General features: G+C 48.4%; 1 protein-coding gene across 1 annotated transcript; it reads right to left on the minus strand.

The window, feature by feature from the left end:
• Positions 1–1521: 1521 nt before the first annotated feature.
• LYG1 (lysozyme g1) lies at positions 1522–6906 on the minus strand (the record flags this gene model as incomplete). Its single annotated transcript, XM_081100502.1, has 5 exons — positions 1522–1793; positions 1981–2113; positions 3703–3896; positions 4830–4934; positions 6864–6906. 5 exons carry the CDS (start codon positions 6904–6906, stop codon positions 1675–1677), a joined length of 594 nt encoding a protein of 197 aa, XP_080956628.1. The 3' UTR covers positions 1522–1674.
• Between the last annotated feature and the right edge of the window lie 18960 nt (positions 6907–25866).

The raw sequence follows: 25866 nt of genomic DNA on the forward strand, positions 1-25866 counted from the left end.
CCCCCACTTACTGGTGGACATGTTCCCAGTGGGAGCTGCGTGAGCCTGCTCCAGGGGTGTGATTTCAGGACTTTATTCACCCAAGTGTTCCCACCGGGGGCTCCTAACCAGTGCTCAGTCTCTTTCCCTTGTGCCAGGGAAACGTGCTCATGAGGTCTTCTCGGTCATTTCTCCTCGGTGGGAACCCTGCCGCTGGATTCAGCCTTGAGAGGGTCTTGGAAGGCAGAGGGTGGGGAGACCAAGAAGGAAGTGGCCCTGGAGAAGGTCAAGGGCACCAGTGGTCATAATCAGGTTCCCTGGGCGCCTGACACAGAAGGTGACCTCCTCACACTGCCTCCTGGTACACACCCTGAGTCTGTACCCTGTGCACAGGTGTAGTTGGCTGTTGTCCCCAACTAAACTTTATGACTCAGCCGTTCCTGAGGGCAGAGACTCTGATATAGTGCTGAACACAGACTGGTTGCTTCAAAAAAATTCTGCTTAAAAGGATAATTGTTCCCGAAGGACACTCTGCAGTGATACCGTACAGTTGATCGAATGGGACATTAATTACTTTTATAGAATACACCCCCCAGAATTAAATAATTTACCAACGGAGACATGGTCAGTGTCCCTCAGGCAGCTTCAACTGTGAACCACTGTGAGTGCCCCAAGCAAGGGAATCGGTGCGCTGAGTTGGGGGATGTTGGGGGTTGAAGGTTCTGTGGTCCAGGAAAGGAAAGGAGGTGAACTTAGATGGCAGAGAGACTGACGTAGGGTTAAACTAATGCTGCAAAGTTACCAAGTGCCTCTCCTGAAACTGCTCTACCCAGCAGACCCTTTACCTCATCAAATTTTTCAACTAAGTTTGAAACTATTATTTTTATCAGAAATCAATGACAGAGTTGCCAGGTAAAATATCATATGCCCAAATGTGTTCCAAATATTGCATAGGACTTATGCCTTAAAGAATTGGTCATTATTGCCCTCACTCAGTTGGTTGGACAAAGTCCTGTACATCAAAAGATTGCAGATTTGATCATACCAGAGGCAACCGATGGATGTTTCTCTCTCTCTCTGTCTCTCTCTGTCTCTCTCTCTCTCTCCATTCTGCTTTTTCTGACATTAATTAAGAGAAAACATATCCTTCCACGAGAATTTTAAAAAACATGGTAATTATTTATCTTGAATTCAAATGTAACTGAGCTATCTGTATGGTCTTTTTATTGAGTTTTAGAGAGAGAATCGTTGATCAGTTGCTTCCTGTACACGCCCTGACCGGGGACTGAACTGACAACTTAGGTATGTGCCCTGATTGGGAATCGAACCCACAACCTTTTGGTGCATGCAATGACACTCCAACCAACTGAGCCACCAGCCGGGGCAGCTGTCTGTGTTTTCATTTGCCAAATCTGGCCATGCTAGTCAATGAGGTGTAGGATTCATTTCATGGAAATCCAAGAATTCCAGCTTACCTCCATGGAAATACCTTTAAAGAGACACAACCCTTAACTTACACATACACACATCAGACCGCAAGATGCAGAGAATCGCTCTTCCTTTAATGTATGTCATGTTATTTTGACAACCTTCAGGTCAAACTCAGATTCTCAGTTATAAGCGCATTGGTTCATTTTATCTGTGGAACAGATGAGGCCTCCTGCATGAAAATGACCTTGGGGTTGATCTGAAGTGTTAGAAGCCGTGTCTCTTGAAGTATTTGGCTCGTGCAAGGACATCATTGCAGAAGTCACAGCCCAGGTCCTGGCTGCTTCTGACATAGCTGGGCCCTCCGACGTAGGCACAGAGCCCCCCTGCAAGGGCGAGACAGGTTAATGCTGACCCCACAGCCCTCAATGCTTCAGGGTGCTCAGCAGTCAACTTAGATTCCCTTTCCTCGTGCTCACCAGGAAGCAGTGAGGTCCGGGGGAATCTGGCACCTGTATTACCTTGGTCCCTATTGTTCCCTGCCGTAAAGCGCCGACCCTGGGTTCCCCCTACCTCTCAGGCACTGGTCGGGGCTCCAGGTCGGGAACCTCCTCTGGATTTCTTTGATTCTAACAGTCAGGACCTCAGTCATCTGGGACAGCTGCGACTCGCTGATCCAGGTAGTGGGGGCATAGTGGCCAGTGTCCTAGAGGGGGGCGGGCAGAGGAGAAGCCAGGTGAGCGGGGAGGCGGGTGATGTGGCTTCCTACTGTCAGTGCCTTCTCATGTCCCTTCCCTTTCTCTCCTCCTCCTGCGGAAGAACGAAGGCCACTTCCCGTCTCGCTGGGGACAAGCAGTAAAGTGACAAGATTCGGACAAAGGAAGGAAGGAGCAGAGAGGCACCCGCTGCCTTGGCGAGAGGCAGGCTGGAAGCCACGGCTGACAGGGAGGGGCGGTTCCTGCCTGATGCCCTCCTTCAACGCCGCAACCACAAACCCTCCGACAGCTCAGAAAGGGTTTCCTATCGGGACTTGTAATTATCCTTCCAGACAATCCGAAGGTCTAACGGTAGCACTAACTTTTGTCCCACACCCCTGGTTACCATTCCATATATGTATCTGACTCAGGGAAATTCTTTCTTCATCTTTAAAGGAGATGGACTCATCCTTTTCCCAAGAACAAGGTTTTACAAAGGAGGCAGAGCAGGGCGGCTGGGACGATGCGGCCCTCAACCACCCAGGCTGTCCTTGGTCCCAAGCTGCGTTTTCGGCTGCCCTATGACTTTACAGCAATGACAACCTTCTCATAAACTCCCTTTCTCATAGGCCCAAATTCATCAGATTATTGGATACTTTTAAATTGTATGGTGTCATACAAAGTACTAATGGGAAGCCAATTTAAAGTTCATTGAGGAATACTTTTTCCTAAAAGTTTAAGCAATGACTGCACTACTGACAGGTTTCTCAACAACTATCACAATGTGACATGTAATAGAAAAGACTGTGGTCCCATCATCTTCCCTGCCATCACCCATTCTCCCCGCACAGTTAATTCCACAGCAGGTTAATTATGACCAGCGCCCTGAAGTCTATGAGGCAGATTCCTGCAAAAATAAAACTTGAGGCCCTGCCCGGGTCACTCAGTTGGTTAGAGTGTTGCACCGATACGTCAAGGTTGTGGGTTTGATTCCCTGTCAGAGCACATACAAGAATCAACCAATGACTGCATAAATAAGTGGAAGAACAAATCAATGTTTCTCGCTCTCTCCCGTTCTCTCTCTCGCTCTCGCTCTCTCTCTCTCTCTCTCTCAAAAAAATCAATAAGTAAAAAGTTGTTTTAAAAAGCATGTGACCTTCAGAACTAAGAACTGTGTGGAAAGACAAGGATAAAGGAATTTGAATTTGCTGAGAATCTACTTTTTCACATTATTTCATTGAATCTTCATAATGATGGTGAAGGTGGCATTTCCTAGGCGAGGAAACTGCGGCCCAGGGAGATTAAATGCTTTATCCAAAATCATGTGGTTACAAAATATCAGAGCAAGGATTCGATCTATGGTATTTCTCTTGCAGAGCCTCACCAGAAACCCAGAATAGGGTAACAACGATGACACCCTGGACACGGCCTAACTTACTTGGAAAAGGAATCGTGGCTCAAAATGAAGCAGAAATGGCGCTGCTCGTCCCTCTCAGACAGAGAGCCTGCGGGGCTGCCCCAGGAGTGCCATCTGCCCAACAATCCCAAGGCGCCCTTTTGGAGCTGTGCCATGCAGCACAGCGGCCACCTGGAGGGTTACCTGCACCACCCTGACTCCATCATCCACATTGCCCCCCTGGACCAGAAGGTTGCCGCCAGGATACCCCCTGGACACGACACCAGCGATCACTGCAGGATCCACACAGTACTTTTGGCCAACGGTGCGCATCATGGGTTGATATCTCAGGAGGTACGGCATATCGATCTCAGCCAGCCTCTCAGAAGCACGGACTCCTACAGCAAACACAGAAGGAAGGTGTGGTTTGGTGTGACTTATGCCGAAACGGGAGCTCAAAGGGAGAGAGAAAATACACGCCAAGTCTCTGGGCAGCAGCTGAGGACTGGGAAGCCCATGTTCGGGTCTGAGACCTCTGGTGGCCATTCCTGGAACTGAGATGAAGATTCTCCTTTGAGCCTGAGTTGGCATCCCCTGAGGCAGGGTCCTTTGTGGCCACCGGTGCCTCAGCTGGGGCAGCTCGCCTCCTCCCGGAGAATCTCATGGGCACAGGCCCCACTGGCCCCATCCTAAGCATCCAAACAGACTTGCCCGGTTAAATGCACGTCCATCAGCTACAAGAAGCACAAGATGTGAGAGAGGAATTCTCCCACACCTTCCAGCAGTCCTTGGAGAGCTTTCCTGACAGGCGTGCTCACGCGAGCCCACCTTTCCACCCTACAGTGACTCCCAGCAATCATGTGGGCTTAACCCTTTAGGAAATACCAAGAGTGCTGGGCAAAAGTGGAAAACCAAGCCCACTTCCCCAGGCAGCCCACCTAACCTTCTCAGCACTTCTGTGGTTTCAAAAGCACCCTCGTGCACATGACGGACCGGAGTTCGCAACAACACTGTAACGTAGGTACTATCACCCCCATTTCGGCAGAGGCTCGGGGGAGCTAAGGGACTTCAGAGCCAGCACTCAGCAACATCTTTGGACTCCATGTCCAGTGCTCTTTCCACCACTCCGTAGGGTGGGACTGTGGGAAACAGTGGGGACCAACAGGGTATGTTGAGAGGATCAAAACCTGTGAGGAATGCCTGGGGGCATCGGTGTGGGGCACCAGGGCAGGGGCAGAGTCCTGTTGGAGCCACCCTTGCCTGAAGGAATCACTTTCTGAGAGGAAGGAAGAGGAGGAGGGGGGCGAGGTGGACAATGAGGTTCTAGCTACCACAGTAGTTCAGGCCTCGGCGTCTTCCAATCCCACAAGAGGCCCCGGGCGTGTCGAGGGTGCGGATGTTTCCGTAGCATCCCCAGTTGCCACTTTCAGATGAGTCTACAAATTGAGAAAATGTCAACCTAAGACATTGAACTAGAGCAGTTCTGGTCGTCCTTCTGCCCGTGAATGCAGCGACATGAATAAACAGAGCTGTACTGAAATCTGTGACAACGAGAAGTTCACTCCGCAATGGAAACCCTCCTGCAATTTACAGTACAGTGACTAAGCAATCATCACAGAACCTCCTGGGTACTACATCCTCACCTCAGATCCTGCAGAGGAACTGCTGGCGCATGTCTCCTTGCAAAGCTCTGGGGTAGTCCAAAGCTGTTGAGTGGGTGTCTTGGGGTCAAATCAGAGATTGTGCATCCTGTAAGCTAGGTCCTATCTTCATCGGATGTGAACTCTCAGCACTTCTCCCTCCCATACCCCTAACTTGTTGGTCTGTGAGACACTATGTCTGCTCTGGAGAAACACGTATAAAGCCTGGGCCTCCCTGGGCTCTCAGCCCAGACCCCAAGCAAAGGGACTGCTGGTAAGTGTGACTTGGAGCTGGCTTCCCTGCTCTGGGCGCACAGTTGCGTGGATGCTTACGCCCGACCGCAGACGGGGAGGGTACGTGGTGAGGCTCGAGGCCTCGTCTCCACGTGGGGCTCCCTCCTTCCACTTCCCTCTCTCTCTCTCTTTGCCCTTTATTCTCGCTTTCTTTAACTACCACTCATTCCTGGCACTGAAGGGGAGGAGAAATTTTACACAAAGACCACTAAGGAGAAGGGTGTTCCCGAGAATTCACCACACACATGAGAAGGAAGGCACACGCGCCAGGTATAAGATACCTACAGGTGGCAAGAAATTGCCCCTTGAGATCATCATCCCACTGTTATAAGCCTGTAAGGACTTCTTATTAGATTACTCTTTTTGATGTGTTTTATTCTTTCATGAAAGTAGCTTGTATCGTTAAATCTTAATGAGTGCAGGTCTATTGCTTATGATCATATGTGTTCTGCATGTTTACTAAATGTAGTTTAAGGTTCTCTTCTAAGACCTTTATAGGGTTGAATCTGAGAATACTAGTATTTTGGAGTACATACTTCTACTCTTAAAATATTTGATGAATAATCTAAGAGAAATGAGAAAATGAAATGACATAGTCTTTCGTGAGTATACTCAAAACTAAATGAGTCAACATGCCCATTTTTATGTTTTAATAAGGACACCCTACTTTTGTAATTGGTGACAAATACCCTTCATAGTAGCTAGCTGTGTCATTCATTGCTCCCTGCTTCCTAGACGCTCCCTAACCACATCACATGTCCCTCCAAGATCCTTATACTGCATTCCCAAAATTCCTTATAGGAATTTAAAAATATGTGTTGAATAAATAGGTCAACAAATAAGTGAATGAATGTAAGTCTGACCCCATCTGAGAAATCTGTAGAATTTAGAGCCAGGAAAAGAAATTGCTTTTCTTGAGGAACTATGCTTCCTCCCTTTATTTCTCTAAAAGCATGTACTTTTCCCTTTTTGCCCAGCTACAAGGAAACAGGACCAAATCTGAAATGCAAGCATTGCAACTATGTCCGCCTCAATGGTTAGCTTAGTCACATCCCCTGGACCCCCTCAGTGCTAGTTTTCTACTGAGCTACATTTGTCTTATCGTTGTAAGCCGCCTCAACCCTCCCATGGAAATATATGCTCAATTAATTAATTCAACAAGTACTTCTGGTGGAAGGGTTTCTGTAGAGAAACGATGAGCAGTTACCAATGGCAACGCCATGCGACCGCCCCCGCCTTTGGGAGAAGCCCTCCTCCTGTCCCCTGTGGGCCCGAGAGAGACTGCTCCTCGGCCTGTTACTCCTCCGGGAGCTGGCGGACAGCTTAGGAAAAATAACATTTCCACTGCAGTTTCACGTATCCGAGTACCACTAGGACCCTGTGCGAATCCTTCCATCTCCAAGGTCATTTGGGAAAATGACACACACTCACCGATGAGGGCAAGGAGGCCCAGAAGCAGCCACAGCACAGACATACTGATGATCCGACGCCACAGGTCCTAAAGTGATTTTAAAATACAAATTAGCTCTAAGATGTGAAAATATCAATTAGCACCATAACAGCATGCAATGTTCCTATGGAAAGGTGTGGGGAAAGGAGAACAAGTTTCCCCAGGAACTAAGAAAATCAATAACTTGAATCATAATGAAAAAAAAGCAAAAGCAGGATGCTTCTCCACACATCCTCTCCATTGGCTTAAAATGACGAGACGCCTGCTCGGCCCACAGGGACCAGGATGCCTTGGCCTCAGCCGGATCATGGTGCCCTGACTCCCGACCCCGAACGGCACGTTTCCGACACTTGTGCCAGTCCCAGTAGTCTCATTATTATCAAAAGATAATGCGAAAAGGAGAGAACTTGCGTCCGTGTTTCTCTTCACTGGGTTCCTCCTTCAGGTGAGAGGAAAGGTCAGTCTCCCCTCGGTGTCTCAGAACGTATTCTTTGCCTCGGTTGTCGGAAGGCACTGTAAGGCATTGCCCACCGCTCTAAGCCCAGCCTGGGGGCTCAGACCCCCTTGAGCCATGGTGCCATTCCCACTCTGTAAAACTCCTGGACAGGAGCAAACTCGGCCGGGGGGGGGGAGTGGGTGGAGAGACAGGCTACTTCCACCACAAGCTGAGTCCCCGTGAAGGCAGGTCCTGGGCAGGGGTCTGGGAGTGGACCCTGAAGTGCTCACTGCAGGGGAGACCTGACACTGGTCACCATTGAGCACTGGCCTCCCACTTGCTCTCATGCGCTTTCTCTTTCATCCCAACATTCCTCCAATCACCGTTCACATGTCCAAAGAGCCTGGTTCCCCCACCAGCTGCCAAACGAATACACCGACACCACGCAGCCTAGTTTCCTAGTTTGCCCTTGACCCTGGGGAGTGCTGGTGGAGCAGCCACCTGCCCCCACTTCCTTCCCCCCCCACCCCAGCTCCTCCCACCACAGGCGTTCCCATCGCCTCCCAGGCGGCTGAGCCTGGCTACCTGTCATTTGGAATCATTACTATCATTACAGGTCGGAGTGTGCATTTAAACGTGGCATTCGTCACTTTCATCACGCTTTTCTCGTCTCTTTTGTGTCAAGGTTGTTCTTATGGGTGGTTCCTTGCAAACACCCAGAGAGATTACGTCTCAAGACAAAGGAGAGACTGTGCGGTGGGTGTTGGACTCTTTGGTGGGGGGATCACTTCGTAAGTCCAACCACTACAGTGTCCACCCGAAAGTGCTATCACATTGGATGTCAACTATAATGGGAAATTTTTTAAAATTAAAAACCAAAACGATGAAGGAGTAGTAAGGACGACATCTGAGTGAAGGGCTCTTACACAGAGGGGTTGTGTGGCCCTCAGACGCGCCACGCGGTCTTCTTCCCTGCCGCGCTGAGATGCTCTGCCTGATTCCCTGGAGTTGAGCAGGGACTGTCATGCTGAGTCCCAACCCCAAGAGGATAGGGGACTGGAGTTTTGGCTGGGTCTGCAGGAACTCTCTGTTCAATCACCAACGGGAGTCATTTATTCAGCACCACTGAGCCCCCAGCTCTGACCGAGAGAGGACGCTCAGTCCCGGAGACAGAGCCACTTCCACGAGGAAAAGCTCAGAGAAAGTTCTTCTTTACAGAGACTCGCGCCACCCCCCCTCCCCGGCTTTACGGAAAGAGCCCTGAGAAAAAAGCACTGCTCGCATCCAGATGCTACACTCAGGGCATTTTGCTGCTTAGTTTCTAGGGGGAAAAACAAACGAAACAAAAAATAACAGCACTTCCTCTTGGAAACCCAAGTGGAAAAATGGGAAGAAAGTCCCTCATTCTCCAAGCCTAAGGAAATATCTGTTGAGAAACACTTGAATGAAAAGTTTGGGTCAGTGGTCGGCTCGGCAAACCGCAGCTCGGCGAACCGCGGCTCGCAAGCCACATGCAGCTCTTTGGCCCCTGGAGTGTGGCTCTTTCACAAAATACCGACTTCTGCGCATGGGCCACAAAGTTTCCATCGCACTGTACGTGCGCGCCCGCACATGGTATTTTGTGGAAGAGCCACACTCCAGGGGCCAAAGAGCCGCATGTGGCTCTCAAGCAGCGGTTTGCCGAACACGGGTCTAGGTAAATACACAATTACTTAAAAACACAGAGTTCCTTTCTGTCGTTTCTCCGATTACATCAGGAAAGAGCAAGATGCAACAATGGGCATGAACACCGCATGCTGATACCAGCAGCTCCATGACCCAGCTCCACAGGAGCGAGAAAGTACTCAGTGTTTAGAAGGGATTGCCAGGCATTGCTGGGCTGTCGCAGGGGGCGGGGGCGCGGCGGGCGTTACCTTATGACTAATCTGTCAATACCCCTGTGGCTCCCAGCACTGGAAACCACTGTGAAGATGCCTGGCCAAGACCGGGCAGGGCTCATGACACCCACCCAGCACATTGTCCACGTGACACCTATCCTCTCCCTTCTGGAGAGCAAACCAGTGACAAACAGCATGCCAGTGTCAACAGGCTGGAGCAGCAGGCCTGCTGGGCACCCTGGAGACTGACAGCCTGAGCCTCCCTCGGGGACAGTTCAGGGTCACTGCTCTCTCCACGGTGCCCTCTGCAACTCCCACGGCATCATTTAGGTGTGTCAGGCATAACGAGCTAGTTCTTCCTCCCTTAAACAGTTGTTTTGGGAAAAGTAGGAATAAAGCTCTTTGGTCTTTAGTTCCCCCACCATGAGCCCCTCATCTTGTTCCATGAATTCTCTCCGAGATCTTCGCCCTAAACCTGGATCCACAGTCATCTGGTCCGGAGGGTCCTCAGCAGCCTGCAGTGTGCATTGTGGTGACACCCTGCGGTGCTGGGAGATGGAGGTGCCTGAGCCCCACTGTGGCCCCACTGGGTCCTGGAGAGCTGAGAACTGCTGTGCCCGTCCGCCTCGGGCATGGTCTCCTGCTCCACATTGCATTGCCACCCAGGTGTGTGGCCACCTCGTCTGGTTGCTTGCTCACTGTGTGCTGATAGGCCTTTCCATCAATCACATCTCAGGCCCATACCCTTCTCTGTCCCACCCTTCCGCTCGCTCCTCACACACACAACACCCCGGCCCATTGCCTCACAGATAGCTAGGCCCCAACAGGCCTCACATTAGTGACAGTCATGCTGGTGGGGCTCAGTTGTTTGAGCGTCGTCCCATGTACCAAAGGGTCACCCGTTTGATTCCCAGTTAGGGCACATCCCCAGGTTGCAGGTTCATTCCAGCGGCGGAAGGTAACTAATCGATGTTTCTCTTTCACAATGATGTCTCTCTCCCTCTCTCTCTCTCTCTCCCCCCCCTTCTCTCTCTACAACTAATAAAAACATATTCTAAAATATTTTTTAAATCTTCATTAAAAATATTAATGACTCACAAATATAACATGTCTCTGCCACTAGGATCACATACCCTTGAGAAAAATCTAACATTTTAAAGTAAAATAGAGGCTCCTATTAAACACACTTTTTGCAGAGTTGCATGTTCGCATGGTCTGTGAAAATACGATTTACTGAATTTGGATTGTGGGCCCAGAAGAGCTCAGAGGTTCCATCGCTTCTCTTCACACCCTGTAGGCAAAGCCTCCCGGAGTGGAGCAAGACTGGAAGGGTGCCTCCCCCGAGAGGCCCCTGTGCCGCTTCCTCCCATCGGCAACTGCCAGGCTGAGCGCTCCTGGAAGGCTTCTCTCCGGGCGCCAGGACCGTCCCAGGAATATCCCCTTGTGAACAGAGGTCAAGTCCAAGAGGCCACGCCTCTCTGTTCCATCCAAGGCTCCTGGAGCCTGTCCTTCTTCTTACCCTGTCAAGCTTAAGCTGTTAGACATGTCGGCCGACCTCTGTTCCTTCCCAGCTTCCAGGAAAAAAAACAACAGGACTGTTACAGAACCGTCACTCCAGCTTTATGGGTTAACGCACCTTGGCAGGGGTGAGCCTGAGGGTGGAGGAGAGATGACCCACTGGCAAAATACAAACGCCTCATCCTTGGGCTTTGAATTAACAAAAAAGACACCCATGTGGCCAGTACAGCTGTGCTAAATGCACACGCATTTCTGTTCCCCCAGCCTTTGTTTGGCAGATGCTCACAAATCTGAAAGTACGTACTGACATTAAAACAAATCTAAATTTTTATAAGTATTGTAATGGACAGGAAAAAATTAAGCTATTGTACATAATCTTTTATAACTTGGGTTTTCCATGCAAGTTCCTTTAGTTTTATCTGACGTCTACTTTTCTTGTTTCCTCGGCAGCAAAGACACAATCATATCGATCGATCAACATAGACTGGACTTTCCGTCCTAGGTAAGCCTGAGCACAAATTGCAGACGGCTTCCCACTCACCTGTCTTCACTCCGCTCTCGTCCTCAGAGGCAGGCCGGCCACCAGCGCTTTATATGTAGTCTCTGTCCTGCTTCCTCTTTTAAGGGTTGACTTCAGCCTATTATGAAAAGATTTATGGCTAAGCCTAACAAATTACAGTAATGGTCATAGTAATTACAAACACTTTGAACTTATATAAGGTCTTCTATTCAAGAATGCCCTGGCGTTTTTGCAAACATTAACCAATTAGTTTCTTACCACGCCTCAGAGGGCAGATCCTAATTGTAGGTTCACTTTGTTACTTTCAGGACCAACAGTTTCTGGGAATGGAGTTAGGTAAGAAGAAAGGGAGGGAAAGAGGAAAGGAGGGAAGGAGGGAGGGAGGGAGGGGAGGAAGGGAGTGGGAGAGGGAGTGAGGGAGGGAGATGCAATATTGGAGTGTCAGAAACTCTTACTCTTGGTCTGTATTTCAGGCAAGTGGAGCCACACCTGAGGCTGGATGACGCTCTTTTATGTAACCCAGTCCCCACAGCTTGCTCTTAACTGTCTGCCTCAATAAATACTTCAGGAGGGTTTATATGAAGTTTCCAGGAAGGACCCTGCCCCCGAGGTCCCAGGGATGAGTTTCATCCCTAAGAGGGAGCCCCTGTATCACCACACCTTGTGAGCCCAACTCTACTGAACTACTGAACGGCTGGCTCATCCCTGGGGCTGAAGTGCCCTTAGGGACAGGGACTGTGTCTCATCGTCTTTATAGCCCCAGCACCTAGCACCCTGCCTGACACATACTGGGTACGCAATAACCCGTGAGATGAATGGCTAACTTCTTTATAATGTCTCCCCGCCCCCACCCAGGCACCGCTGGAATGGAATGTAAGGCTGAGCAGTGAACTTGCCTGTGCATGTATGACCGAGTCCCCAGAGTCTGGCATGATGTGGGGATTCAGGAAACATGTGTGGAATCAGTCAATGCACGAAGAATTTCTACAGCCTCGCCCAGTGGGATTCGGCTGTGTTTCCCAGCGCTGGGTCCAGGGTAGGGTTGGCCTCCTCTTGTTCCATGCTGCCCCCTAGATAATTCTATCCCAGCACCAATGACACTTGCTTTTGTCTTTTTTTTTTTTTTTTTTTTGTCCCTTTCCAGTCTGAAAACAACTTGAGAACAAGGACTGAGTCTTCTTTCCCCATTTCCCCTGACTGGCACCTAAGAGGTACTCGATAAGCATTTGTGGAATTAATTAATTAATAATTAATTAAAGGAAACATGACTTTCAGGAGGTCACTGACTGGACAGCGCATTCTCTGCCTGTGGCTGAGCCGCTGAGGCCACAGAGGCCACTGTGAGCAGATGCCCACCTGGAGACCCAGGGAGCCGGAACATGACATTTGGGCCCGGGTGTGAGAATGCTGGTCTCCTCTATTGTTGGCAGAGGTGGGATACAAAGTAGAGAAACGGTGTACCCCATTACAATCCTTATCCCCACCAAAAAGGAACACTTTCTCCTCATTTTTTTCACTAGGCCTAGCACACACCGGTGACAACTAGAAAGCATTGCCGTGGGAAGAAGCCTGGGGGTGCCCCAGCCCCGTCTGCAAATGTACCAGGTCACCAGGGTTGATCTAAACCCTGCACCGAGGCCCATGCCAGCATCCTGGAAGGTTCTCCCTGGTGGGCTGCCAGCACATGGCCTGGCAACAGCTCCACAGAAACAATGCCCAGCGAGGCCCTCTGGCTTTTCAGTCAGACCCCATAGGACAACCTTCATTCCAAAGACCTGGTGAAGGTCCAGCAGGGGATCTGGGGGAGGTGTTGGAAAGTCAGTGAGGCTAAACAGGAGCAGCTCCCGCTATTCCCTGCCGTGCCCCAGAGCCCCTACAGTTCTGACACCAAGTCCAGTGTGGTCGCGCCGAGCAATTCTGACACTATCTGCCTGGAGATAGCATCAGATGCCACAGGTCGAGGGCTCAGTCCCACAGGACTGCCCCCTCCTTCAGATGACAGTCCCAAGAGCGGATTGTCACTCGTGCTTCTGACCAACTAGCTGTAGATCTGAGATTCTGAAGACGCCCTCTGTGAGTTTGATTGATTTGCTAGAGTAACTCACAGAATTCAGAGAAACATTGCACTTACTAGGTTACTGGTTTACTAAAAAAGGACATAACTCAGAGAAACCAGATAGAAGAGATGCATTGAGGGCAAGGTCTGGGGAGGGCTGTTGGAGCTTCCAACACTCACTCATTCATTCATTCATTCATTCAAAAATGTCATAGAGAGCATATTCTGTGTCAGGTATGATGCTGGGGATGGATAATACAGTCCTGAACAGGACACCCATGGTCCCTACCTTGTAAAGCTTATATTTTAATGGAATGAGTTAGATTTCAGGTGCCTGTGATACACTGTAATCCCATAAGATTAGAATGGAGCTGAAAAATTCCTGTAACCTAGTGACATCGTAGCCGTCCCAACAGCATAGCACAATGCATTGCTCACGTGTCTGTGGTGATGCGGTGCAAACAAACCTGCCGCGCTGCTAGTCCTATAAAAGTCCAGCATGTGCAACTATGTTCAGTCCACAATACTTGATCCTGGTAATGAGTGACTGTTGCTGGCCTATGTATTGACTACACTTTCTATTGTTATCTTAGAGTGTATTCTTTCTACTTATAAAAAACAGTTTGCTGTAAAACATTTCGCCATATTTGGTGGCAGCAGCCTCATACATCTCATGTTTGCTGCATTTCTTGATCTCATCATTTTCACTTGTGCTTGATTTAATCCCATGCTGTCTTGTACAGCCCCTGCTTTACAGTCTTACTGCCCTTACAGCGGGCCATCTCACACAGTCCAGGTGTGTAGTAGGCCAGGCCATTTAGGTTGTGCGAGTGCTGTCTATGAGGTTTGCACAGCAATGACAAAATCACCCAATGACACATTCCTCAGAGCGTATCCCTGTCGTTTATTGGTGCATGGCCATAGAGGCAAAGGGAGGGGCGTTTAGTATTTATTTTTACAAGGGAAACTATGGAAACATCTCTGAACACAAACGGGAGGGATTTGGCAGAGGACGAGCTTGAAAATGCATCAAGGGAATAAGAAATGGAGCGAAGTCTCGACGATGACTGGGAGTGGTGTCCTGAGTTCCTGTGAAGGGTTGGTTGGCTTCCGATGGGGAAGGGAGGCAGAGAGACTGAGAGCGTGGACTTTGAAATCTCAGGTTCTGGGTGACTTGGGCAAGTTGATTTCTTTGAGCCTGTTTCCTTGGCTGGGGATCATGCTCTTACCCTACAGGGAGGTTTTAAGGATTAAATAAAATAATGCTTCTAAAAGACTCAGTGGTGCCCTAACCAGTTTGGCTCAGTGGATAGAGCGTCGGCCTGCAGACTCAAGGGTCCCAGGTTCAATTCTGGTCAAGGGCATGTACCTTGGTTGCGGGCACATACCCAGTAGGGAGTGTGCAGGAGGCAGCTGATCGATGTTTCTCTCTCATTGATGTTTCTAACTCTCTATCCCTCTCCCTTCCTCTCTGTAAAAAATTAATAAAATATATATTTTTTAAAAAATAAAATAAAAGACTCAGTGGTATGTCTACTATTCTTTTGGCCTTCCTCCTCCCAACTCCAGTCAGCTCTACCAACTCATTCTAATCCAGTGACAAACATATGGACCTAGTCGCACACTAAAGGAAATGGAGGGGGTGGAGGGGAGAGGGAGGAAGGACTGATATAAATTTATATTTGCAAAGCTTTTTTTCATCTCATAGCCTCCATATTACTCACCCAAGACTCTTCCACAAAGCACATGTGGAGCTTTTCAAGGTGCCAATTAAACACGTCCTGCTAACAAGGACACTGGCCACCCAGAAAGGAATGCCATCAGCACCACCCTCTTTCCAAGTGGAGAGGGGCCAAGATGCCATTATTCCACTATCATTTTTGACCATGTTACTAGGCCATGGGCAGTTTGGGCCACAAATGCCGAGAGGAAGGCAAAAGGAAAGAAATCAGGAAAAGGGAACTAAGAAAGAGCCAACCCCGTGTGCTCTGGACACCACTGACTTGCTGTATTTTATTGTGGAAACCACTGAATTCTTGCATATAGTCATGTGCCCCTTGATGTGCTATTTGATGAGAAATGCATCATTAGGCAATTTCGTTGTGCGAACATCGTAGAGTGCACTTACACACACCTCCATGGTCTAGACCCGTGGTCAGCAAACTGCGGCTCACGAGCCACATGCGGCTCTTTGGCCCCTTGAGTGTGGCTCTTCCACAAAATACCACGTGCGGGTGCGCACGTACAGTGCGATTGAAACTTCGTGGCCCATGCGCAGAAGTCGGTATTTTGTGGAAGAGCCACACTCAAGGGGCCAAAGAGCCATATGTGGCTCACTAGCCACGGTTTGCCCAGCCGCAGTTTGCCGACCACGGGTCTAGACTCCTGATCACCTAGGCCCGTGGTCGGCAAACTGCAGCTCGCGAGCCACATGTGGCTTTTTGGCCCCTTGAGTGTGGCTCTTCCTAAGCCTTAGGAGTACCCTGTTTAAGTTAATAACAATGTACATACCTATATAGTTTAAGTTTAAAACATTTGGCTCTCAAAAGAAATTTCAATCGTCGTACTGTTGATATTTGGCTCTGTTGTCTAATGAGTTTGCCGACCACTGGCCTCGGCTGTATGGGATAGCCTATTGCTCCTGGGCCACACATCTGCACAGCCTGTTACTGTACAAAACAACACCTGATTAAATCAAGCACAGGAGAAAATGATGCGATCAAGAGAGGGGTAAACATGAGGTGTATGTATGAGGCTGCCGCTAGTGCAGCAAGGCATACTGTCTTACAGAAGACATTTTTTATAAGTAGGAAATACACTCTAAAATAATGATAAAAATAATATTACAGTTAATACATAAACTGGCACAGTTGTTTATTATCAAATATTATGTATTGTACATAATTATATGTGCTATCCTTTCCTAGGACTAGCATCGCAGTAGGTTTGTTTATACCAGCATCACCACAAACACCTGAGTAATGCCTTGTGCTATGACATCACTAGGCAAGAGGGATTTTTCAGCTCCATTATAATCTTACTAGAGGCTTGGTGCATGAAATTCGTGCATGCAGAGGTGGGTGTCTCTCAGCCCGGCCTGCACCCTCTTGCAATCCGGGACCCCTGGAACTCCTAACTGCTCCCCTGCCTGCCTGCCTGATCACCCCTAACCACTCACCTGCCTGCCTGATCACCCCTAACCACTTGCCTGCCTGCCTGATCGCCCCTAATCACTCTGCCTGCCTGCCTGATCACCCCTAACCACTTTGCCTGCCTGCCTGATCACCCCTAACCACTCTGCCTGCCTGCCTGATCGCCCCTAATCACTCTGCCTGCCTGCCTGATCACCCCTAACCACTTTGCCTGCCTGCCTGATCACCCCTAACCACTCTGCCTGCCTGCCTGATCGCCCCTAATCACTCTGCCTGCCTGCCTGATCACCCCTAACCACTTTGCCTGCCTGCCTGATCACCCCTAACCACTTTGCCTGCCTGCCTGATCACCCCTAACCACTTGCCTGCCTGCCTGATTGCCCCTGACCACCTCTGCCTTGGCCCTCACTGCAGCTTCATCTGAAGGACATCCAGAATGACTTCTGGAAGGTTGTTGGGTGTCCAGTCTAATTAGCATATTACACTTTTATTATTATAGATGGGACCACCATCATATCCATGGTCCACTGTTGACCAAAATGTTGTTATGCGGCTCATGACTATATTTAGTTTTTCTTTTGGTGAAACAACATAAGAAAATATAACACAAAACGAACTTTTTCCTACTTGACTCACTGGAATGGGCTTGGTTTTTTTGAAGTAGGAGTGTTTGGAAATGGGGGGAGTGTGTTTTTCATTGTCTCAGTTCCAGGGTGTGCCACGGGTACGCAGTAGCCCCTGGAGAAGTGTTGCTGACTGCTCACAGGAGCATCAGCTGTGCCAGTCTTCCGAGTTCTGTGCTATTGCACACGTCAGAGGCCAGGAGTGCTCCTGGTGGCAATGTGTGAGGGTGACTGGATAGGGCAGATGCTGTTAACGTTTCCTGGGAAGCACCTTGGCAGCTCGTCTGCCCCTCCCTGAGACTGGTCCTAGCTCAGACTTGGGGTGCAGTGTCACAGTGTGTGCCCAGTGGATCCTGGGTGTGACTCCCTGCGTTTGGTGGGCAGGCTCAAGAGGGCTTTCCTGTTTCCATATCCTGGAAAGATCTTATTAGTGTTTTCCTGGGAGCAAAGGAAGAAACGGACCTCACCTGCTGTACCCCTATAGAACCTCTTGCATTTGAAGGGTCCCTACAGTCACATAAACCTTATCACTGCTCTTCACCACAGACTAGTATCAGCGGTTCTCAACCTGTGGGTCGCGACCCCTTTGACGGTCAAACAACCCTTTCACAGAGTCGCCTAAGACCATCCTGCATATCAGATATTTACATTACGATTCATAACAGTAGCAACATTACAGTTATGAAGTAGCAACGAAAATAATTTTGTGGTTGGGGGTCACAACATGAGGAACTGTATTTAAAGGGCCAGAAGGTTGAGAACCACTGGACTAGTTGAAACTCCTGGAACAATGAAATCTATGCAATTTCTTTATATACGAGTACTTTGGACACATAATTTATGGATTTTTTTTTTTCACATTGAGTGATGCCATCCTCAGAAATGAGCAGTCTACATGGAGTCACGCATTCTCATTGCGAAAGGCCACATCTCCCAGTTTCCACTGAGATCAAAGAAGGAAGGCTACAAAAACGGCGCCAGGTCTCTATATACTGCTGGTTGCTCCAAAGACAATTCACAGTGGTGCTGCTTTTCCTGTGAGGGGTTGATGGAAGAAGAGAAGTAGATGGATCACTGTTACAAGAAACTCTGGGTTCAAAGGAAGTTAACTTGTCTTAGTTGTCAAAGCCCAGTTCATTGAGAGGCTCTACCATGTTGGTTTTTTCTGAGAAAACATCCTCTATTTTGCATTCCTACTTTTATTGTTGGCTTGGCACATCCCTAAATTGTGAAACACTTTTGTGTGTTAAGAGCAATGATTTAATACCAACATACAGTCTTCTATTGGCTTCTATTGGCTTTCCTCTGATGCCTAATAAAATATACAAGAGAAAGACTGTTCAATTTTCATGAAGCTTAAATTACATGATCCTGACATTAATTTTGCCTGAAAGTTTTGGGGAGATCATCTGTGAATGAAGGTGGTTCTTTCATGTGTTTCTAATTTCTTCTAATTTACATAAAGAAAAAGAATGATTGGGCATTTGAATTATGAACCTAATATAGGTGCTTTTGTGTATTTTCCAATTATTTTCATATGATTCCCTTTCTCCAATAAGTGTGAAATAAAATATTGACACCTGTAACAAAAAAAATACAATACAAACGCCAAATAACAAATGCCTAGGCTAGCTAATAACAACCTTATTCCTTCCAAAATATTCCTCTCCATCCATTAAGTTTTACTTGTACCCACAATGTGCCAGCCACTGGGCTGTGCTAAGAATAAAAGGTTGAATAAGACATAGCCCCTGCCCTCAAGAAGCTCACTTCTGGGGAGTGAGAGGGTATTTGCTGACATTTTTCTAATTTCTGTTGGGCTGAGGGACTCCCTTGCTGGCTGCTCCAGAGCCAACACCAAACCTTCCACATACAGAGCATAAAACTCCATCAAACCCGTCAGCCAGCCAGTAACACGCTGATGAGGAAACTCTAAGTAAAGTCCTTTATTGTCCACAAGCATGGAAGCGTGAGACCAATACAATTGTCTTCTCCGGGAACTAATAAAACTCTCAGATGCTGTGACTCACACAGTTTGAGTGAAATATCCCAAGTGTGAGGATCTGCCCAGGGGATCGCCCAGCCCTACCTCACAGTTGTGGATCACTTCCCAGGGCACAAAGTATTTTCACCTGTGCTGTTGTCACACCCCTGTGACATAGAGGGAGAGCGTAATCATTCCCCATACTTTACAGATGAGGAAGCTGATGATCCTCAGTAATGAAACGACTTACCTAGGTGACCAAATCAGCAAGGGGGTCCATGGTCCACTCAGGTAGACTTTTTGCCTTCAATTTTATGTCCTGTAACTCCTCAGGGCTGATAGGGTTTCTTTCTCACACGTAGTGGGATTTCTGGGGAGCACCATGACATGGGAACCAGCATCAATCAAGGCCACAAAAGGTTATTTATTGTATGGAGAACAATGGTGCACGTGGTTGTGTAGAGGTGATGTCCAGGGGGTGGCTGGGATCCCAGGAGTATGATGTGCCCCTAAGGAGGCTGAGGAAGTTGCCATTGCCTGGGGTCAGGGAAGGGAGCAGCGTCCCAAGCTTGGGGAATGGAGAAGAGCGGGGGCCCTGTCAAGCCCTGTGGATGAGCCTGGAGCTCCGGGGGGCTGTTACTCGAACCAGATGGAGGGGGTGGGAGTGGGAGAGGACCCCAGGCCATGGAGACGCCCATGCCAGGTCCAGGGAAGTCCTCTGCTTGGAGATACTGCCTTGAGAAATAACTGCCTAATCTCTGTCAAAAGGAGCCTGCTCGGGGCTGGCTGGGGCTTCCCACCCGCTGGCTCCCAATGAACTTTCACTCGGGCCAAGATGCGCCAATTGCTGCATATCCCCAAAGTAAAAATGTATTATGGGATCCACTAGACGCATGGAAATGAGTGTGTAGTTATATTGTTCCGTTCTAAAATTTCTCTTTAGTGCTTTATATATTTTCGCTGAGACTTTCTATTTATTTGCTGAGACTATTTTTTCATGTGTTTCAAGTGTGCTTGTAATTTAGAAACCTTTGTCGGATGAATCTACCACCTCTGTCCTCTGGATATTAGCGTCTATTGGTGTCTCTTTTCATTCATTCGGAGGTCTCACCGGTCCTTGGTGTGATGAGTGGTTTTCGGGTGAAAGCTGGGCGTTTGCAGCATTACGTTATGACATTACGTTATGAGACCTTTGTCTTGGCCGGCTTCCTCTGGCACAGCTGCTACAGGGGGAGGGGCAAGGCCACGTGGTGACGGCGGGTGGGGATGAAAGTCTAGGCTCCCCACAGACACCCGTGGGGAGGGGCTGCAGACTTCTGCTGTATTGCAGGGGGCGGAGGGAGGACTGGTTCCCAAGCAGGCCTCCTCGGACATCTCTCTGCCTGGACAGGGAAGAATGCCCGGCGGCTGCCCCCCTGACACTGAGGTAGGGATGGCCTCATGACAGCGGGGTGGTGGTTAAAGTCCTGGTCCTCCACTAGACCTGCTCTGAATCACCTTTATCAGAAAGAGGGTGCCCATTCCTGCCAGGGGGTGGTGAAGTCCCTAGTGACACCATGCGAGGGCAGGACGCGCATTAGCCCCATTGGGATGCACATCCCAGGCCCCTCCCTGACACCACCCGTGGGGAGGCACTGGGGCACCTGCTACAGCCTGGCCCGGGGGGAAGTCCAGGCTCCCCACCCAGCCTAGGCTAGCCTCTCTCTGCTGGTGCGGGCGAGGCCCAATTTTTTCTAAGGGGTTTGGCTGGAGTCAAGCAGTAATTGTCTGTAGGTTGTCTGTCTTGCTCGTCTGCCCCTTCCTGATCCGTCGGTTAGACAGAGCCGGCTTTTGCTGCGGGTTTTGCCCGGGCCTGTAAGTGTTTCCAGGTTGCTGCCTTCTTCAGCTTCGAGCCTGGCATATGTGAAGCCAAACCCCCAAACCCCAAAGCCAGGGAACTCCCCGCGGCATCATTCTCCGGGCCCCGAGTAGGCGGCCTCGCTCTGGCTCCCTTTAAGTTTCTTAGGCTTTTTAAATACATGAGGTCCAAGGTGCTTGCTGTACTTGGGGAGAGTAGGGAGAAGAGTGTGTCCCCATCTTCCCGGCAGCCAAGTCCTCCATCCCCTCGCTGTTGAGAGAAGATTTTTTCACATCGAGATAATTTCCCAAAAGGAAATTGACGGCTGATTTTCTTACTTACAATTCTACTGCCAGGGCTCATGCACAAGGCTTGGATGGTGTCTGGTGACAGCCATGGCCCTGCCCGGCACTGTCGGTGTAAGTGTGTGAGGTCCAGCTCACCAGTCTCCTTGCCCAGCCCCCACACGCATGTGCCCCCTAGAGGTGATCCATGACCACGCAGCACAGTCCCCACGGGTGGTGTTTGTGTAAACACCCATCCCCCTTCTGCTCTCACGGACGGAGATCTGGGGAACCCTGGGTGCCCACGTGTTAAATGAAGATGGCAGTAAGCCATGAATGAGGTCCTGGAGAATGTCTGGGGGCAGGGCCCAGGCATCAGTGCTTTTTTGAAGCTCCCAGGTGTGGTAGGCAGAATAACAGCCTTGCAAAGAAGTCCCCGTCTTAATCCTGGAAACGGTGACCTGCTTTCTGCATGTCCAGGGTGTCCCCAAAAATGTATACATACTTTAACAGCTCAACTGATGTTTCTATCTTTTCAGATTTAACCCGTTAGAGTTAATAACACTATATAATAAAAGCCTAATATGCAAATCGACCAAACGGCAGAATGACCGGAGGAATGACCCATCGCTATGATGAGCACTGACCACCAGGGGGCAGAGGCTCAACGCAGGAGCTGCCCCCAGCCCACAGGCCAGCCAAGGCGGGTGCCAGTGGGGGCCCCTGATTGCCCCACTGGTCGCCCCGCAGAGGGAGGCGACCAGTGGTGGCAGGGGGCAGGGCCGGTGAGCGGGTGGTGCCAGGCTGGCCAAGGCGGGTGCCAGCAGGGGGGCCCCCCCACTTGCTCGCCGGTCACCCACAGATTGGCCCTGATAGCTGGCCAGGCCTAGGGACCCTATCCATGCACAAATTTTGTGCATCAGGCCTCTAGTGTATAAGTGTGAATACATCTGGGGGGACACCCCGTATGTTACAGAGCAGAAGGGAATTGGTCAGCAGGTGGAATTAAGGTTGCTAATCAACTGACCTTAAAATAGCCTGGGTCCTCCAGGTGGGCCCCATGAAATCACAAGGTCTTTACCTGTGGAAAGGGAGGCAAAAGAGCCACATCAGGGTGACACACTGTGCCTCCACCTGCCAGGGATGCTTTTGAAGATGGAGGAAGGGCCAGGAGCCAAGGAATGGGGCAGCCGCTAGAAGCCAGAAAAGGCGAGGAAATGGGTCCTCTAAGAGCCTCCAGGAGAACAGCAGCCTTCTGATCCATTGGCTTTAGCCCAGTGAGCCCGTGTCAGGCTCTGACCTACAGACCTGTAAGGTAATAACCCTTGGGTTGTTTGGGGCCACCAAGCTTGTGGTCATTTTTACAGCAGCAACAGGAACTGGTACACGCGACCAAGGTTAAGAACCAGTGCTGCCGAGTTTCTGTTGGCTCTCGGCCATCATTTGCCAAAATCTTGTCTCAGATCTTTTTAGGAGCATGGCTTTGCCTGAGAGGAAGGGGCTTGTCCCTGTTTGCAGCTCTTGTTACTTTTTACAGGCATACCTCTTTTCATTGCATGTCACTTCATCATGCTCCACGGAGGTGTTTTTCACAACTGAAGTCACGACCCACCGCCAGCAAACAGATTATGGCTTGCTTTATTGCAGTGGGCTAGGACCAAGCCAGCATATCTCCAAGGTATGCCTGTATTTCTAAGTTGTTTAAATTGAGGTGTAATTGGCATGTAACATTGTGTAAGTTTAAGGTGTACATGTTGACTTGATACATTCATATATTGCCATTTGATTATCACCTCAGTGTTAGCTAAAACCTCTATCACATTACTATTTCTCTTTTGTGGTGAGAACAATCAAGACCCAGGTTTTTGTTTGTTTGCTTGTTTTTAGGATATTTTTATTGATCTCAGAAAGGAAGGGAAAGAGAGATAGAAACATCAATGATGAGAGAGAATCATTGATCAGCTGCCTCCTGCACGCCCCGCACTGGGGATCGAGCCCGCAACCCGAGCATGTGCCCCTGACCGGAATTGAACCCGGTACCCCTCAGTCCGCAGGCCCAGGCTCTATCCACTGAGCCAATCAGGCTAGGGCAGTATCTAGTTTTTTAGTAATTCTTGAAGTAATACAGTTGTGCTGTCTATGATCACCATGCTGTGCATTAGATCTCCAGAACTTGTTAATCTTCTCATTGCAGGTTTGCGCCCTTTAACAACATTGCCCCAATTCCCCAGCCCCCAGCCCTTGGTAACCACCATTCTAGCCTCTGTTTCTAGAAGTTCAGATTTTTTAGAGTCCACCAATAAGGATAGCATACAGCATTAGTCTTTGTCTGACTTATCTCACTAAGCATAATGCCCTGGAGGTCCAGCCATCTTGTTGAAATGGCAGGACTTCCTTCTTTCTTGTGACTGAATAAAGTTCCATTGTGTGTGTGTGTGTGTGTGTGTGTGTGTGTGTGTGTGTGTGTACATGTATATCTTCTTTATCCATTCATCTGTTGACACACTCTTAGGCTGCTTCCACATCTTGGCTATTGTGAGCGATGCTGGAATAACATGGGAGCACAGATACCTTTTTCATAACCTCTCCTTCTTTTTTTACTTTATTTTTATTGTTGACACTATTACAGATGTCCCCATCCCCCCCTCCCCCATTGTCCACTGCCCCCAGCCCCCGCCCCCCTTCCTTCTGGCCAACACCACACTGTGGTCTCCATTTATATATATGTTTTTTGGCCAAACTCTTTACTTTCTTCCATCCAGTCCCCCCTCCCCACACCCCTCTGACAGCTGTCAGTCTGTTCCACGTATCTATGCTTCTGTTTCTATTTTGTTTGTCAGTGTATTTTGTTCATCACATTCCACATACTAGCGGGATCATATGGTATTTGTTGGTGGGAGTGGATGAGTGGATAAAAAAGCTGTGGTACATTTACACACTGATATCCTGTTTTATTTCCTTTGGATACACTCGTATACCCAGAAGTGGCATTACTGGATCTTATGGTAGTTTGTTTGTTTGTTTGTTTATTTTTCAGGAAACTTTCCATAGTGCCTGCACCAATTTACATTTCCACCAACGGTGCAGGAGTTTTCTCTTTTCTCCACATCCTTGACAGCACTATCATCTCTTCTCTTCTCAAGGAGAGCCATTCTAACGGGGACAAAGGGATGTCTCACTGTGGCTTCCATTTGCATTTCCCTGACAATTAATGATGTTAAGCTCCTTTTGTGCCGTTAGCCATCTGTATGGCTAATTTGGAAAAATGTCTATTCGGTTCCTTTGCCCGTTTTTTTGAAATCAACTTGTTTGGGTTGTGTTGCTGTTGTTGTTGAGTTGTATGAGTTCTTTATAATTGTGGACTTTAACCCCTTATCAAATATACGGTTTGCAAATATTTTTTTCCCCATTTCATAAGATGCCTTTTCATTTATTATTTATTTTGCTGTGCAGAAGCTTTTTAATTTGATGTGGTTCCACCTAATTTTTTTCTTTTGTTGCTTATACTTTTGGTGTCATATTCCAAAAAAAAAATCATTACAAAGACCAGTATCAAGGAGTTTCTTTCCTATGTTTTTTTCTAGAAGTTTTACTGTATCACATCTTATGTTTAGGCCCTTAATCCATTTTTAGTTTAATTTGGTGAGTGATGTAAGATAAGGGTCCAATTTTATTTTTCTGCATGTGGTTTTCCAGTTTTCCCACAGTTGTTGGTGAGACTATCCTTTCCCCATTAAATATTTTTGGTCTCTTGTCAAATATTAGTTAACTGTCTATGTGTGGGTTTATTTCTGGGCTCTCTATGAGTCTAGATTATATGTCTATTTTTAATATATATTTTTATTGATTTCAGAGAGGAAGGGAGAGGGAGAGAGAGAGATAGAAACATCAATGATGTGAGAGAGAGAGTCCTTGATCAACTGCCTCCTGCATGCCCCCCATTAAGGACTGAGCCCACAACTCAGTCATGTGCCCTGACTGGGAATTGAATCGTGACCCCCTGGTTCATAGGTTGATGCTCAACCACTGAGCAACACCAGCCAGGCCATGTGTCTATTTTTATGCCAGTAGCATACTGATTTAATTACTATAACTTTGTAGTATAGTTTGAAATAAGGCAGTGTGATGCCTCTGGCTTAGTTGATCTTTCTCAGAATTGCTTTGGCTATTCAGGGTCTTTTGTAGTTCCATACAACTTTTGTTATTGTCTTTTCTCTTCCTGTGAAATATGCCATTGGAATTTTGATAGAAATGGCACTAAATTTATGGATGGCTTTGGGTAGTAAAGACATTTTAACAATATTACTTCTTCTAATCCATGAACACAGGATATCTTTACATTTATTTCTGTCTTCTTTGGTTTCTTTTACCAAAGTCTTGTGATCTTCATTGTATAAATGTTTTACTTTCTTGGTTAAATTTATTCTTTTTTTTAAAATATATTTTATTGATTTTTTACAGAGAGGAAGGGAGAGAGATAGAGAGCTAGAAACATCGATGAGAGAGAAACATTGATCAGCTGCCTCCTGCACATCTCCTACTGGGGATGTGCCCACAACCAAGGTACATGCCCTTGACCGGAATCGAACCTGGGACCTTTCAGTCTGCAGGCCGACGCTCTATCCACTGAGCCAAACCGGTTTCGGCTATTCTTAACTATTATTGTTTTTTATGCTATTGCAAATGGGATTTTATTT

The sequence above is a fragment of the Myotis nattereri genome (genome assembly GCF_964212035.1).
Source record: "Myotis nattereri genome assembly, chromosome: 10".
NCBI classification, from domain to species: Eukaryota; Metazoa; Chordata; class Mammalia; order Chiroptera; family Vespertilionidae; genus Myotis; species Myotis nattereri.